At 48.6% G+C, this 16,794-nt stretch overlaps 1 protein-coding gene across 4 annotated transcripts in view; it reads right to left on the bottom strand.

Annotated features, from left to right (window-relative positions):
- The window catches only part of NRG2 (neuregulin 2), a 159,444-nt gene that overhangs the window by 19,244 nt on the left and 123,406 nt on the right, over nucleotides 1-16,794 (bottom strand). For 3 of the 4 annotated variants that reach the window (XM_027682396.1, XM_027682398.1, XM_027682399.1), the window contains 2 exons: nucleotides 11,808-11,928; nucleotides 1,930-1,988 (listed from right to left, as the gene is read on the bottom strand). In XM_027682396.1, coding sequence (XP_027538197.1) covers nucleotides 1,930-1,988; nucleotides 11,808-11,928 — 180 coding nt within the window. Of the gene's footprint in view, nucleotides 1-1,929; nucleotides 1,989-2,240; nucleotides 2,318-11,807; nucleotides 11,929-16,794 lie in introns of all 4 variants that reach the window. The other variant, XM_027682397.1, reaches the window with a different exon arrangement.

Here is a 16,794-nt window from a genome sequence, read left to right as displayed (position 1 = left end):
TTCAGAAAATCAGCAAGTTCGGTGCAAGATTTTCTGCAGTGCTGCCTCCACTTATATTACCTGTGACCTGAAAGTGAAAACAGCTATAAACACATATGAATCATCTTCTTACATGAATTTTATCCAAGTTCAGACAGGTAGCCTGGATTGTTAAGCTGTTTTTACCTTACTATGCTGTGGTTAAAGCAGGGTTGAGGTAGGAAATGTACACGAGTCAGTTTTAAAGCTGGCACTGTTCCTTTAACACGTGAATAAAACTAAAACAAATCTCAGCCCCATAAAAAGCTGGATTCTGCAGGCTGAGAAAAAAAAAAACCCACATAGTTTACTCCTGCAATGAATGCTCTGAAAAGGTGTTTTCCTGACATAAAACTCATTTCCCCCCCTGTTTTGGTTTTGCAGCATGGTAGCAATAATGTTTAAGCCTGTTGGACACCACCTTATGAAACATGACACAAATCAGCTCCACCAGGTGAGCATCCCACTGGTGTTTGCAGCCAGGGACCCTGATACCAAGGACTTCCAAGTGGGAAGGAAACCCTTCTGCATCACGTGAAAGATCAAACCAGAACATTTTTTTTTTTGTCATTTTAGAGAGAGCTTACTTGGATGTTGGAGCCTGGGAGGATAAATCAATGGAGGTTTCAGCTTCAGAGGCCAATTTGGAACAAAAGGGAACGTAAAAACATCGAGCTGTCCCAAGGGCCTCATGAAGTCCATTTGCATTTGTCTGTATGCTCCATGGAAGGGAGTTTAATTTGAGCACTTGCCAGCTATTAGCACGTGCTAATGAGACTCCTGCTATTGCCAGTTCAGGATGGGAACTGCAGGATTCCTCACAGAGCGGTGGGAGAGGGGTACTGGCAATCAAGAAGTTATCCTGAAGAGGCATTTCTCCTCTGGTTCCCACTAATTAAAGCCTCTTTTGTGGCTCTTTTTGAAAAACCTCTTTTTAAACCCACCACTTGTGGTGGTCCAAGTGGCCAGCACAGAGACAGGATGGGTCACAGGGAGGGTCACGGGATGGGGCACAGCCAGGATCACCGTGGCCAATCTCCTGCACTATAACTGTGCCTCCTTTCAGGTCAGTCCTTACCCAGACCAGGATCCCATTGATGCTGGGACACTGTCCGAATAGGGACCCGGAAAAATTATCCACCTTGAGCAAAATGAGCTAATGATGTCTATGAGACCTGTAGGAATGGGAAAGTAGAAATTGGGAAGCATTAAGTGCAAAGGCTCTTTACACCTGTTGAATATGTTAAGGCATTGGTCACTGCAGTGGGACACAACCCAGCATGCAGGGCTGACCAACCCCCTGGGAGAGACAGGAACATCTCCATGTCCAGGAGGGATGGAGAACTCCCTGACATGCCCAGCTGGCAGGTTTAGCCTGTGTTCTGCATGGCACTGAGGTGTGGGAAGCCCTGAGGCAGTGGCAGCCACCAGTGTAACCTCTGGGTCACAGACTGTGAAGTGATTTCATTACAGTCACACCCTCGCTGTGATTTCCTCTGTTGGTACAAGGAGACTCCCTTGCCATCCCCAAAGAGTGACAGGAAAATACACATCTCCTGCCCTGCCCAGCACAGTGTCTCGGGACAGCATTGCTGGCAGGCACAGCTCCACACACAGCTTGTCTCACACAGCACACCCACCACATAACCCTGGGCCTCGTTTGCCTTTTGCCTGAGAAGAGCAAGCAGCGTCCAGTTCAATCAGAAATGAAAGCAGAGCCCATTCCAACAAACGGGGAGACAAGAGCCCCCAGTTCTCCTCCTGGCCACGGTCACAGCTCCTCTTGGGGCCAAGCAGAGCTGGGAGCGCACGAGACAGGGAGAGGGCTCTTGGAGAACAGAAGAACCTGCTTTAAGGACATGACATAGAGCTACAACAACAAGGGAGAGAGAGAAGTAGAAAGAGACATACTGGAGAAGCTGACCATTGCGAAATGCTGACACCGGTCTCCTGTGAATTCGATCGGACACCTACCGGAAGAGAGAAAACCAGAAAGAGAGAAACAAGATAGCAAAATGACACCCAAACAGGCTGAACTGAGGCCCCTTCGGGTCCCTTGCACGGCTTCTATCCATCTGCTCTCAGCCTTCACCCTTACCTGCAGCCCTAAGCCCTAGCCCAAAGCTGACACCAACAGCCGTCCCTGACTACACCATTCTACATCCACCGCTGTGCCCGGGAGGTTTTAAGGAGTGTGGTGCATTTTTTGTCTTCAAACATACTTTGCTTAGGATCTGGCATGTACAATCGCAAAGGCAGTTTCTCCAAACATCTCTGTCCGAAGAATCCGTTTGGACATCTGGAGGGGAAAAGGGGAGAAATCACAGAACATGTCTGGCACAGTTCTTGAGGTCAGAAATAAAAAAAGTGCATTGTGATGAATGGAAAAAAAATAAAGGCTTTACAGGTGTATTTACTCCTTGCTTTGCTTTAACCAGGCACCTGCAAACATCAGTATTCCAGCTCTGGTTTTGACCTGGGCCTTCAAGCAGGCACCGAACCCTCCTGCCCTGTCCTGCTCTGCCTGCCTCCTTCCTTCTCACCTGCTAGAAGCACCAGCTGGCAGGAAGATTGAGATGGGCTGGATGCTACTTTCAAAGACTCCAAGGAGCTGCTCTCTAGACAAGACTGGCAAGAGGCACCACAGAGCAGTGAGTGGCTGCTCAGGCGACAGCGAGCGCTGGGTATGGAAAGTGAGTCCCTGTTATCACCCCAAAAATATCCAGGGGTGTTCCAGGGAAAAAGGGTTACATGGCAGTTAGAGAGAAAGCATGTGCAGAGTCTCTGTGTTAACAGAGAGAAAGGGACAGAGAAGAAAGCTGAGCCAAAGAGGTGTCACATGCTGTCCAGCTGCAAGGCTCTCTCAGGGTCTCCCAGCCAATGTCACTTGATGGGTCAGGATGTGCCAGCTCATGGCCACCAGTTACACACTGGAATGATGGTGTAGTGGCAAGGAAGGTGCCCTGTAGATGAAGGACACCAGGCACAGGCACCAGCCCATGAGTATCCCCCCAGCTGAGCCATGTTTTGGGAGCCCAGGGACGTGGGCAGGGGCCATGAAGGTGCAGCAGCACCAGCACCCTCTGTGTCATGTCCCATCACCACTGCAGGTGAACCTGGGATGCAGTGGGAGCCCAGCCTTGGGTGGTCAAACACTTCTCCCCCAGGCACTTGTCTCTCTCTCTCACTCCACATCTTTTCTTCTGGATTCCTTGGATAGTCCCGCAAAGTATCCCCAGCCTTCTTGAAGTCCCAGCTCTCACCTGCCTGTCCCACAACACACTCCCTTCTCAACCAGCCTCTCCCTCCTCTGAGCTTAAGAGGGTTTTATCTTTATACCATCCTAACATCTGTTTTCCAGCTTCCCAGGTAAGTGGAGCTGCAGACTCTGCACCTTGTACACGTCAGACCTTCCTCGGTCTCAGCTGTCACCCACAAGGTCTCGCTGTCCTTCAGTGCTGTCCTTCAGTGCTCTGCAACTGGACGACAAGGAAGGGACTGAAAGACAACTCAGCTAAGAGTACATGGAGCAGAGGCCAAGCCTGATGTCAGTGGCTCAGCCCCTGGACAGTCCACTGTGAAGCACAGCAAGAGGCCAGGGCAGCCTTGGCACAGTGTCCATGTGATGGGATGGAGCAGGGCAGATCCAGGTCCAAGCCCAGGTTCAGGTTCAGGCTGCGTGCAGAACACCTTGATTTTTAACAGTTGTACCTCATGATGGACACACACTGATCTGGGTCAGGAGATGGGAGGGAGTATTGGGGGGTCTCAGCTGTACAGACCAGAGATACACCAGCCCACCAGTCAGGCCTGCAAGGATACACACTCCCAAATGGGAGAGGTGAGACTCAGCTGAGGTCTGGAATGGGCTTGAGGAGGTATCAGATGGCTGAGCATGAGGCAGGGCAAGGTGTCAAGTTGCACCTTTGAATCCTGCATGGTCCAAGGAGAAGATATAGCCAGTTAAAGGCTACATAATCTCTCCATACCATCTATTGGTCTTCTGGACTTCAACATCTCCACAGCTCCAAACCTGTCCTTTCCTAAAGAACCATTTCGCAGTTCTTCAAGGCAGGATTTTCCAGGTCCATGGAATATTCCACCTGCTATCCCTCTCACAGAAGCAAGCTTTGGAAAGACCTGAGTGGCCAACCCAGTTTTGGCACTTGATTTCTTGCTGGATTTCACTGCAGTTTTGGGGAGCCTGCACTGTGCAAAAAAACCCCGGTGAGCCTTCACTGCCCATGGCTAAATCTGGTTTTTGTGTTAGACAGCATTTGTTTTTTGGGGCACGTCCATGTGGGAGTGTGCTGGGTGACCTCGAGGGCATGGCTCTGCATTGGACAGCACTGAGGTCCCCAGTCAGACACTTCAGCTTCTCAGTACCCAAGCCACTTCCAAAACTGGAAATTTGACTACTTGGTCAGGCAAATAACTTTGAAAAATTCCCTCTCTTTTCTCATTCTTGGATGTTCATCTTGGAGCACAGGAAAGAGAGACACGACCAGCAATGTCATTTCAGCTGCCAAGGAAAGCCCAGCCCAAGGGATGACCATCAGACATGAGGCCTCTTGACTTTCCCTGTGATGAAGCAGAGGAAACTGGTGCTGGGAAGTGAAGAAGATGTCCCGTTGGCAATCAAAGAGCACAAACCTGAGGCATCTTGGGTGGCACACACGCACGAGGACAGCCCTAGGGAAGCAGGACTTTGGAGAAACCTTCAAGAGACTGCACTGGGGTTTGATGAAGGCATCCAAAATAGAAGGTGTCTTCCCAATCCTTTTTGAAGTTTACTCATCACCACTGACAGAGTCAGGAACAGTCTTCAAAGGAACCCAGTTTAGCTTGCACCGTGCTTCCCGTTTTTCTGGGATCTGAGATTTCATGTGTGTTGTGAGCACACTGAAGGTCCTCAGGGGTGCTGCTGAATGAAGCAAACCTCCCACCCACCCCAAAAAGGGGTGCTTTGTCTGAAAGAAACTAAAACTGTCTCAGCTGCTAAAAACTTGCTCGTCTGCAAGAGGTGAGCCAAGGTTGGAACTCCAGCGTGACCGAGGCTGTGTGCCCTTAAGGCAAGACTGAAAATAACAGTGAAAACGGGCAGAAGGAAATAAAAACCCAGAGAAAGAAATTGGTGACACATGAAAAAGCAAAACAGAAAGGTGTCAAAGAAGCTTTGATGCCATGACAGCTACCATATAGCCCATCTTCAGATCTCTGCAGGCAGCAGAGCGTGGGTGGGGAGAAGAGCTTTCTAGACAGAAGGCAGTAGATAACTGTCTTCTCTGTGTCTAGGACAGCTCAGGCTTTTCATCTTTAGTTACTAGTGAATCAGCACTGGGAAAAGTGACAGAAAAAAAGCCCTCATGGACAGGAGCACCCTCTGTCACCTTCCAAACTAGTGTGCAAAGTGTTGAGACACAAGTACTGCTCTGGTGGACCTGGGTTCTGGCTCTTCATAAGCAAGGCTGCAGGCAGAAACAGTGACCAGGAGACCTTTGAGACCATGCAGTGCTTTTGGTTACTTTCTTTTTAGCTGTCTCGTACTTCTAGGCTGGTGAAGATGATTTGTTATTTATCACTGTAGCTCCAGATGTGACTTCTAGGAAAGAAATTTCCAGTGTGCATGGCACATGAGTGTCCCAGTCCGGACAGGAAGAGCAATGAATTCTGCATGCAGAATCTGATGCCAGTGGTAAGGGCTTCTGGGCAGCTCTCCTTCAGTGAGGGATATACTAAAGTCAAGGTTCACCAAAGTTGAGAGCCATGAGATGGTCTTTGATCATGGCATCCTTCTTCCTGCACATTTGACCCCAGGTCAAGAGATTTTGTCTGGCTGTCCCAGAAAAACAGAGTCCCCCCTTCTTTGGAAAGCTCTTGCAGGGACTACACACATGGTGGACTATTCCTGCAAATATAACCTTTGGAGTTTCTTGTCCCCTCACTGCTGTCACAGAGGCCCAATGGGTCTCTCCTCAAAGGCCAAGGGAAAAGGACAAAGGTGTGTCTGCAGGAACAGTCCTGGGGAAGGAAAAGGCTGCACCAGCTTCTTGCAGGCAACACCTTGTCCCTTCTCCAGCCAGAGAGGAGAACCCCAAAACTGCCCTGGCTTAACTCCATCCCTCTGCACCTGATTGCCACATCTCAAACTTACTTGCAAATGCCATTTGTAAAACTGGTCAGGGATTTTTCTGTCCAGATTCTCTTTCCTGTTGTTGCTGGAAAATTTCCAATTCTTTCAACTTTGACCTTGAGACCTCAAAAACATCCACAAAGTTTTGCTCTTGGGTTCAGGGTGAATTGCAGTGAAATATTTACATGGTAACAAAAATGCAGTAAGATGATTAGGCAAATAAAGCATCTCAAAAAGTACAAACCAAAATGGTTTGAAGGATCCATTTCTATGTTTTGTTTGCAGAGCACTTATTTCAGAAAATAGAGAAACTTTGACATTTTGTCCTCTATCAGGGCAGAGCAATAGTGATTGTTAATTATTATTTGCTACTATTAAATGATAACATCATTATCATAATGTTCCTGCTGGAAGTAAAACTTTTACTTGCCAGCTGTTGATCTAAATATTGCAAGGGTTGACACTTTTCCTTTGGTTCCCTAGATCTTAATTAAAATACGCCCAGTTTGGCAGGTCTCATAAAGCAATCCATGTTACAGAAGAATGTGAATGAGCAGGTGTTTCAAAATAATGGGATAAGGAGAAACTGTAGCAGAAGGACACAATGCACTGATGTAAGCAAATGGAAAAAAAAATGTTTCAAGCATGTTGCTTTTTTTGTGCAAAGGGCTGAAAAAGAAGACAGTTCTGTCATTGTCCCCTGACCAGTCCCAGATGATCAGGCTCTGGGGAGCCCCAAAAGGCTGGACTCCACAAAACCACTGATGGGAAGAAAAGAAAGCAACCAGAACAAATGCAGAGGCCTTATCCAGAGCAGCTAATCAAGGCATGTTTGCTGTGCAGTGGAGTCCAAACCTCAGGGACATCCACTGCTGGGCTCGGTGAAGGCAACAGCGCCGTGGGCTCTGCGCCGTTGTCTTCACCGAGCCCTGGAGTTGCAGGATCAGCTTCCACACTCTGATGGGGCTCGAGGGTCTGATACAGCTACACGTGCATTAAACAGGACACAGTGAACAGGATGCACAGACGGGCCACTTGAACCTGAAAAGGCACCTGATGTCGTCACCCAAGATAAACAGCATGAAAAACGCAAGGAACGAGTCCTGGCTGGTTCAGGGGATTTGGAACAGGATGTGGAGATTTTCACCCCTAGCTCAACACTGCGGGCTCTGCATTTCCAAGGGCGTTGCAAAACCTCCCCACAGAAGTGCTCATATATCCATGGCAAAGTGACATCCCTGTGGTTGTGCAATGAGCACCAAATGCCACGGGGAGGGGTGGCACAGCTCCGGGCACTGCAGGGGAGCTGAGCAAGCCATGGCCATAGGAGATGTGCCTGATGTTCACCCCTTTGGATGGAGCTCTGGGAAAAACATGCCAAAGCTGCCAGCATGGCTAAACCTCTTGAATGATCTTTCCCTTTCCTGGGAAAATCTGCAGGCGACAGTATACATGGAGGAGGTGAACGTGTGATTTTGAAAACTGGTGACTGGGATACATCAACTAGCTTAGAAATGAACTGATCTTTTCTCTTTTGCTTTGTTTTGGGTTTTATTCTCTCTTTGACTTATACTTTTTGCCTGAGGTGCTCTGACCTCACTCCCTCACGTAATGCAGTGCTATCACCTCAAACCCAGAAAGTCTGTTTATCTGTCAGCATTTGTAAATCCTTCAGCTTCATTCCTGGTCCAACATGATAAGGGGGTGTTGCTCTGTAGCATTGTTTAAGTCTTCTGATCCCATGCAAGATCCTGGCTCAGGGTTCCTGTCACCTCTGATCACACACAAGAGTCACGAAGAGCATTTAAGTGGAATGATGAGACTTGGCTTTCTTTGTTTGGTTGGGAAGACCCCAACTGTACCTAATGTGTGCCAAGACCTAACTTGGAAGAAGAGCACTTCTGTTGTGATACACACACTAGCACAGCCCTGTGGCCATAGAACCAGCAATAAAAGATTAGAGCAGCCTCAAGCTACTCCGAGATGTACCAAGAACCCAGTGGGTTCCAGGATGGAGGCAGACCCAAGACCAGTGGCTGCCAGTCATCCCAAACCTGTGTTCAACTGGACACAACAAACCAGTCACCACTGCCCAGTGTCCCAGACCAGCTCAAGGCACTGAGACTTGCTTGTGTGCATCCCTTCTGCAGGCACTGGAATTTGCTGTACTCAGACTCTCCTCTTCCCTACAGTTCTGGTGAGAAACCAGTCCAACTCATAAGGTCTCTCCAAGCAAAATGGTCTGGAAAAGGGTCAAGAAATTCTTCCTGTCGAGAGTCTAGAGCTTGTTGATTTATAGGGGCTGAGGAGTCAGTTCTGTATATGTGTGGCTCAGTCATTTCCCAGGTTTATGCCGAAAACTTGTAGAATATCTGAGGCAGATCCCACTTCTCCCATCCAACTTCCAAGTAGATAACAGCAGAGATTGTTTTATGTTCAGGTTTCCTTTGACACCACCATGTGCAGAACTTACTTCAAATCAAGGACAAAATTATGCAAGAACACAATCCAAAAAAGACACAATTTCTGGAGCAGCTCCAAATCCTTCCTGGGCTCTTCCTTGGTGAAAAAAAGGAAGACCATTGTCCAAGGTCTAGCTGAAGTGCATTGAAAAGAGAGGGAGGAGGTGGGGTTACAAGCAAATCCTTTTATCCTGAGAATTTAAAAGACCAGGAGGAACACGTTTCTGGGAAGCCTGTTATAAAATAATAATAAAAGGCCAGCTGCCAATTTAGTCGATATCTGCAACAAATCAAGCATGAACCACTTCAGGAGAAGAAATTATTTGAGAACTCAGCTGTTCTTTTTGCTCCAGACTGCCAGAGGGGACATCTACAGGAAGCATCTTCTGCGCTTCTGGACAGCTGCAAACAATGGAATCCACTCCAGGAAGGACGGTGGAAGGTAATAAAAAAGGACACTAAACTTGTGATGGTTGGCATTGGAAAGGCTGGTGCTGGGGAGCCAGAATCCCCTAGCACCTAGTGAAGGAGGGCTGCAAGCTGGCACAAGGGGGCCAGAAGACCCCCCAAGGCCCTGCTGACTCTAATCAGAAGAGCAAAGTGGAAACAGCACATGGGCACACAGGTTGTTCCTGGCTGAAGCTGCTCTTGTTTTATCTCTAAGGCCTTTGAAGAGATTGTGAGCAGAGGGACCCACCAATCTCCTCCATGCTCTTGTTTCAGAGGCACAGGGAGGCTGGAGGACCAAGGCCAGTGTTACAGAGATCAGAAATGCAGGTCAAACCTGCATCTTTACCTCCTCTCCTTTCTCCTCCGAGGCTGTATCGTGGCATCTTTCACAAACCACAGCAGCAGGTCTTCTGTCTTGGTGCAATGAGGAAGCCGTGGAACATGTCAGCACTTTGCCAGTTTGCAGGCAGACAGAGGTGAAGTCTGTTTATCCATCAGCAGCCTTCCCCAAGAATCATCCGTGTCATTGGGAGAACCATTTTATGGGAAACACTATGTTCAGTTCAAAGGCTTCCTCATTCCCCAATAACTGTTGCCCTCCGGAATCCAGAAACTCCAAAGTTACACCACTTCAAAAGCCAGGATTTCTTATCTTCAGCCTGTGATTCAATGATAAAAACACCCAAGGAGAATGAACATTCTCAAGCAGCAGGACAAGAAATGACTGTGCCATGTAGAAGGCACTTGGGTCCCCTGGGTTACTGTGAACACGGAGTCATCTTTTCAGGCAGATGAGCAGTGACAGCGCAGATCTTCACAGCACCTCCATTTGGGTGACTCTTTCCTGCCCTTCCATACACACCTGTTCAATGGCCATCTGCTTTTAGCAAGTGGCATCTTGGAGCTCATCAGAAAAGGAAATCACTTTACCAAAGCAAGGAATCCAGGCTTTCAAATGATATGAAATAATTAGGTCTGTTTTGTGCGGTACATGAAATCTTAATGGAATCCATCACTGAGCTTTCCCTCTGTTCATCAGCTGTCAGAGCAGCCTGGTTGGAAGGCAGGATGTTGTTCATGAGGCTGGAGTTGCCTGCTGAAGATACTTGATGACTCCCACATCTATCCTTTGTTAGGAAAAACTGATTTTTACATATGGAAGGAGTTCAGGTAACTTATTGCAGTTAGAAACTGATCCTATCTGAAAAGTCTTGATCTGGATTCCAGTTCTTCCCAAAAGAAATAGCCTTGAAATCCATGCTTTTAGCATGACCACATTGCTTACAGATAGAGCTATTGATTCACACACTCCTCCAGGCTTCAAGCCCTTCCCAGAATGGAATGACTGGAACTGCTGGGGCTTCCTGGGGCTACAGCTACACCAGAATAGTGGCTGTGACTTTGTTTCATTATATGGGGCTTTCCCCATGTGTCCTGTGGGGAACACGGGCAGGATGAGCCTACAGTGCCACAAGAAGCCAGTGGCAGAGACAACTCCCCTGAACCTCAGGGCTGTGGCGTCCAAGGGTTGCTGTCCCCCCCCACACACAGGAAATGTGGAGGATCACAGCTTCTGGTTTCTGCCCTACCCAGCTCTTTAAATGCCTAAAGGGGCAAGTCTGGGAGAACTGGAAGATGCTGTTCATCCCCTGTCCTTCCACCACAGCTGGCCCTGCACTGGAGGAGAATGAGGAGGGAGCAGTTGTGCTCATTGTGATCCAGCCCAGGAGCCTTCCAGGATGATGGTTCTGTTCAGCTGTGTCCTTCAAGGCCTGAGGAGCTGAGGTGTGTGGTGAGCATCTCGTCACTCAGTGGCAGTGGTGCTGGGCTGACATCCACGGATGTCACACACCTTTGGCTGTGTGTCTCCATGGAGAGGTCTCTGGGTCACACAGGGAGAAAATTGTCAGCTCTGGGATTCTCCAAGCTGGGCACAGGGATGCCTGGGTCACCAGGATAGCTCAGAAGCTGGCTCCATCTGCTCAGTGGATGCACACCCAGGGCACCACCTCGTGCTCACCCTGCAGGAGCCCAGGGGCAGGTACAGGTGTGCTCTGGGTACCTACATGTCCAGCACTGGCAACCAGACTGCACTAGTTATTCAGTCACTATTAGACTTGGGGGGGTGATGGGGTGAGATGCTTTTGGGCTTTCTGGCTGTGAACCAGAGGGGAAAAAGTCTCACATCCCATTCCACATCCCTCAGACTATGCAGCCCCACTTCAACCTCCTCAAGAAATTTCATTTTAAGGATAACTTAATATGTGTCTCTGTTTTTTATTGCAGGTTTAAAGGGGAGAAATAAACAACCTGCAGTGGCCACAAAGCAGCACAGAGGGGTGAAGAGCTGTGTGCTAATCCTGGGCCCAGGAGATACAGATAGGAGAGGTAAAGGGCAGGTCCCAGCAAGGGACCACCTCCAGTCATGGAGGAGAGGGGACTCGACTTTCCCTGAAGCTGCAGAGGAGAAAGGGAAAAGAGGGGAAAAGAAACAGCCAGGACAAACATATCCTTAGAGGAAGAAAATCCAGGAAAAGTCAACAGTGAGACACACACAAAAAAGGGAAAATACAAATCCTCACCCCCCACCCCTGCCCCTCTGGTGTCCCCTTTTGAACCTGCACAGCTTACACTGCAATTGCCAGGAGAATTTCAGAGCTCCCGCTCCTCTGGCAGCCACGCAAAGGTCTCCTCTCCCCCAGCCAAGTAGTTTCCATATTGACACAAGAACTCCACTCACTTACTTGCACGACAGCTGATTAATCCCCTCGATGTAGTAGCACACCCCACCATTGACACAATAGGACTTGGCTGTTTCGTTGCATTTTCTGGCGTGCCCGGACCAGGAGGAGAGAGTTGTGGTTACTGCAGGGGAAAACAAAAACACACACAAAAAAGGATATATTGTTATTTCCTTTGTTGGGCAATTCTGCTTCCTCAGATGGTTTTCAACTAGTTCGTTTGCCAAAGTAAAAACCCCAGAGTGACAAACCTTGGCCTGTGCCTTCAGACCCACCTTCACCTCTCTGGGTCCTGGGGCTGCAACCTGACCTTTCCTTTTCCAGAAAAAGTGGCCAAGTGAGTGAGGAGTTGAAGGCACATCTTCCTCTGAGGGGTCAGCGTGTCAGGGGAAGATCATCTTATCAGCAAGCTGTAGGGAAGAGTGCCCCCTTCCCACCTCTGCTTGCCCTCCCCTTGTGCTCAGAACCCTGGGACATCAGGCAAGCAGCAGGTCAAGAGAAGGATGTGCTGGAGAGTCACAGACTCGTGGTGACCTGCTGCTGAGGCCTGAGCACATCACGATACTGGACTGAGATCCAGAGATACTGAAGAGGACATTGCACTGCTTCGTATCACTGGGAGGGAGTAAGTTTTCAGAGCCAGAAGCAAGTGCCATCCTTGTCCCAGGAGCAGGTCTAACACAAGCAAGGTCAGGTCCATCTCTCTCTCCCATTTTCTGAGTGTTTCCCTGTCCTGCCTCAATGACAGTGGTCCAGCAGGAGAAGTCCTGCTGGGAACAACCCAGCAGAAGTTCAGCAGGAGAAGTCAGTCAGCCCCAGTTCATGCTAAGAGAGAGGCAGCCAGCGTGACTCAAGTTTCCTGGGACACAGGTGCTTTTCCAAATCTAAAATTTCTTTCTGGAGAAAAGCTTTCCAGACATGTGAGCTACAAAAAAAAAAAACAACAAACCCCTGAAGGTATTCTGCAGAATTTCTCTGTAATTCCTGTCTCTGAATGACTCAGACAAATTTACAGCCCAAAACAGATTCTCTAAAGGTAAGACAGAGGCTTCTAAGAAGGGAAAAACCTTTTGTTAGAGCAACTGATACAGGTCACAAAAGCTGAGCAGCTTTGGGAAATGCAAACCCATTTTCACATAACTCAGAGAAGGGCTGGGCACTCAAAAACATCGTTTTTTTATGACTGAATACTTAACATCATTAAAGATAGTCCCCTTTCCTGGACTACCCACCTTGCCCAGACCATAACACAGTTACACCTCCAGCAGTGTGGCCACTACCTACTTTCCAGCACCTTTTATGCTGCAGTCAAGGTTTCTGAGGAGATACTCTCTTCCATCCTGTTTTCCAAAGCATAAATGAACCTTATGGAGAGGTTAGTGACTTCAGACCCGTTCCTGAGACAGAACTCCTCATTGACACAGGATTTGAGGAAGAAGGCTTGAATCAGAGCCCCAGGCAGGAGCTACTCAGAACCACAGGAGGAGCAGCAGGGCAAGACACAGCCTGCCCTGGAGGGAGCTGGGGCTGCTCCCCACTCCTCAGGCAGCCCCTGTGCTCATCCCTCCTTTGCAGAGGCTCAGAGGCTGCATCCCACACCACCAGAGCCAAGCATTGCATTCCCATGCTCTGGCTCCAGCCCAGCACCTGCTGGGCACATCCAGGCTCTCCCAGGTAAAGGAGGGCTCCCAGCACCCTGTGAAGCCTCTCACATGTGGGTCATGCTTGGCACCTGAGCAACCAGACAAGCTGGTTCTGGCTCTCCTGCTTTTAGGACTCTCTGCCTGCGTGGGGTCTGTGCTTCTCCAAACGGGGAGTTTCCCACTGGGCTGTGCCCAGCTGGAGCAGCCCACGCTGTTACCTGTGCTCAGCTCAAGGCAGAGCCAAGCTCACTGCATTGTCCCACTCCATTGTCTTCCATTCCCACAGGGAAGCCCACGCCTCCCACTGTCTGGCAGCACCAGGGCTGTGCACCGAGCAGAGCTGTTTCCACGCCTGGCCTTGAATAACCATCGCCTCTGGCTCTGTATTTTCACAGTCACCCAGGGCACAGCAAGCTGTCCCAAAGTGCTCTGCACAGCAGACATGGCAAATGCTTCAGCAAAAGACCCAAAGTGCTCAGGGCCCTGGGACAGCAGAGAGCTGCTCCCTCCGAGGGCACGTCCTGCCAGCCAGCTGGGAGCCAAATGTGGGCAGAGTGTGCACACACTGCAGTGTCTGCAGAGGGTGACATGACCAAGCCTCCAGTGAAGGGCTCGCAAAAAACCCTCAAATGTGAAAACTCCCTAACTTCTGTAAGAAATTCAGCTCTCCCTTCCAGTTAAGATTAATGGTAACTAGAAGCCAAAGCCATTACGAGTCTGTATAATTTATTGGGGGAATGCAGACTCATTGTACAGACAAGGGTGTATAATTCATACCTTTATGAGATAGTAGCACATTTTTACTGGGGAAAGCAGAGCTGTGTGTCTCTGATAAACAGCAAGTGTGCCATCAGATCAGGGAGCACTGAAACTCCATGGACCAAAGCACTGGTGCAAATTGAAAGGCACATGGATGAAGAACAAGCACAGCCTGCAGGGAGCCATCACCCCTGCAACCATCAAATATACCACTTGGTAGCAAGCAAAATGATCCATCTGGCAAAGCCTTGCATCATAAATCCTGCAGGAAAGGATTCTGGAGCAAGGCTTCCCACAGCAAGGCAGGAGCAGAGAGGGAGAACTAAAAACAGAGCCCAGAAACCTCCCCGTAGAAAACACGTCAGGTAACAAGGTACCCAATCCCCCAAGAATGGTGGATGGGAAGATGTTGTGTGATGTTGTGATACCAGCTAGAGATTGCATGGGATCTTCATGCCACAGAAACAGTTTTGTCCCTTCGAAATTTTGTTCCTTTTAAACAAAATAAAAGGAGCCTGACATGAATGAGGCTCCTTTTCCTCTTCCAGGAGGAGAGCTCTCAGTAGAGCTGTGCCTGTCAGGAAAAGACATGGTTGATCACCTCTCCTAGAAGCATCTTGCTAATGTCATTATCCTTTAATCTCTGTTTTCTGCAAAAAAACCCTGTTCTGCCTTTTATCCCAAAGAAGCACAAAGTGTTTTGAACTGAACCACAGGCTCATATTACTGTGGTGCATTTGTCAGCAGCAGAGATGTAGCAAAGGCCACAAAGAGAGGCAGCAAGCCCAGTTCCCTGCTGAGAAGCATCATGAAATGAGTCCATTTTAGACTGTGAGTTGAGCAGTACCAGTCAAACCAAAGCCCTGTCTCGTCCCTGACAGTGGCCAGGGGATGATGTTTGAGGGAGAAGGTCAGCATGAGCAAGCAATGATAATTTTCTTCTGGTCATCTAAGATGAGCAGCTCAGAGACAACCTAAATCATCCACAGTGTCATTACATTCAGTGGTCTTTGCTGGATTTCTCTAGTTGCTGTTTGGACAAATCTAATCTCGTAGCACCCACAATGTTTGTGACAAGAGCTCCAGTGTTATGTACAGTATGCAAAGGCACATCTCCACTTACTCCTTTTAACCTTTTCTGGCTCTTGTATCAGAAAAATATAGTCGTCATCCCCCCTTGTTTCCCCTGTGCTACCTGTGGCCTTACAGGTGCCTTGCAGCCACAGCCAGCATCTCCTTTCCTAGCTGGAAAGCAATGATTTCTTTAGTAGCTTCTTAGATAGAGGTTGATCCAGCTAAAGATCTTTTTTGCCTCATCTCTGATTCAGTTTTTCCCCTTGGAAATGGTGAGACCATACTGCATACATGATATTTATGGGATATTTATTCCACTCTTGGGAATTCCTAACATTCGTTTCGAGGTTTGATGTACTGAATACAGATCTCTATGTGTTATAACCCTTGAATCTCACTGTTGTGTGGTAACACGGAGTCTGGAGCCTTCCAAGGTGCCTGATTGCTCTGGGATGTTGCTGCAGCTGTGACTGCACATTCATGAGGGCAACTACTTTGGGAGCAAGGATGGAGAGACCTGCCAATTCAGAGAGAAGCTCTGGTGGGGGGACAGAGGGAAGCAAAATGTCTCACTTAGAAACTATTGACTGAAAACTATTAACTTGAAACGTGGCCCTCTGTGACAACACGTGGCTGCAGATCACAGACCAGCACCCTGAAGCATGAGGCCAAGGGAGATTTCAGTGAGTTACCATCACACTAGTGGGATAATTCCCAGATTCACAGGTTACTTCATGTTTAGCTGTATTTCCCTATCAGTCTGGGGCCCTGGAAATACCTTAACAACCATCTACCTGATCCTGAGTCACCTGCAGTTTGATGGCTGTTGTTGGTCAAGTGAACCTCACACTGTTTATTTGCAGCCTTGCAGGTACATTCACCTCTGTGCCAAACATGGGGCAGGAGTGCCTGGTGATCCAGAAACTACTTTACACAGCTATTCCACCTTAGCTCACGTAGTACCAGGCTGATTTTACCCCCTTTTGGCCGGTGTGGCAGAATAAGTCCTTCATTCAAGCTCCAACACAACTCCATCTATCCCAAATGACTTGAAAGTTGTAAAATTGCTGGATAAATGGAGATCTGAATAAGCAAGGGAACAGTTTAGGGTGGTAGCTGCAAACTGGGTGGGACTCACGAAGGAGGTGGGACATGATGAGGGGGTTGTGCAGTAACATGAATCATGCACCAATGGTTTCCCTTGGTTCTTAAACAAATTAAAAGCAGGAAAGAGGAAGCTGTGCATGAGGAAAGCTATGGAAAGGAAGTGGTGACATTTCTTTTTGACCAGTGGGAATAAGCAAGGTGCCCCTGAGACACACAAACTGGCCAGAAAGCTTCTGCAGGGTGAAAGAAGGGCTGGAGCAGCTCACCCATCAGCAGGTCAGATCTCCAGCTGGAATCTGTCCCGGGACTGGGAACAAAGCAGAAGGGAGTGAGGAGGTGAGGACAACGAGAAGAGAGGAATAAGGAGGTGAGGACAGAGGAAAGAGGTGAGTAAGGAGGTGAGGACA

This window comes from Neopelma chrysocephalum, unplaced genomic scaffold (assembly GCF_003984885.1).
Source record: "Neopelma chrysocephalum unplaced genomic scaffold, ASM398488v2 Primary Assembly neopelma1_63, whole genome shotgun sequence".
In the NCBI taxonomy this organism is placed as follows: domain Eukaryota; kingdom Metazoa; phylum Chordata; class Aves; order Passeriformes; family Pipridae; genus Neopelma; species Neopelma chrysocephalum.
The sequence above is the reverse complement of the archived record's forward strand: the minus strand, read 5'-3'. Positions and strand labels throughout refer to the sequence as shown.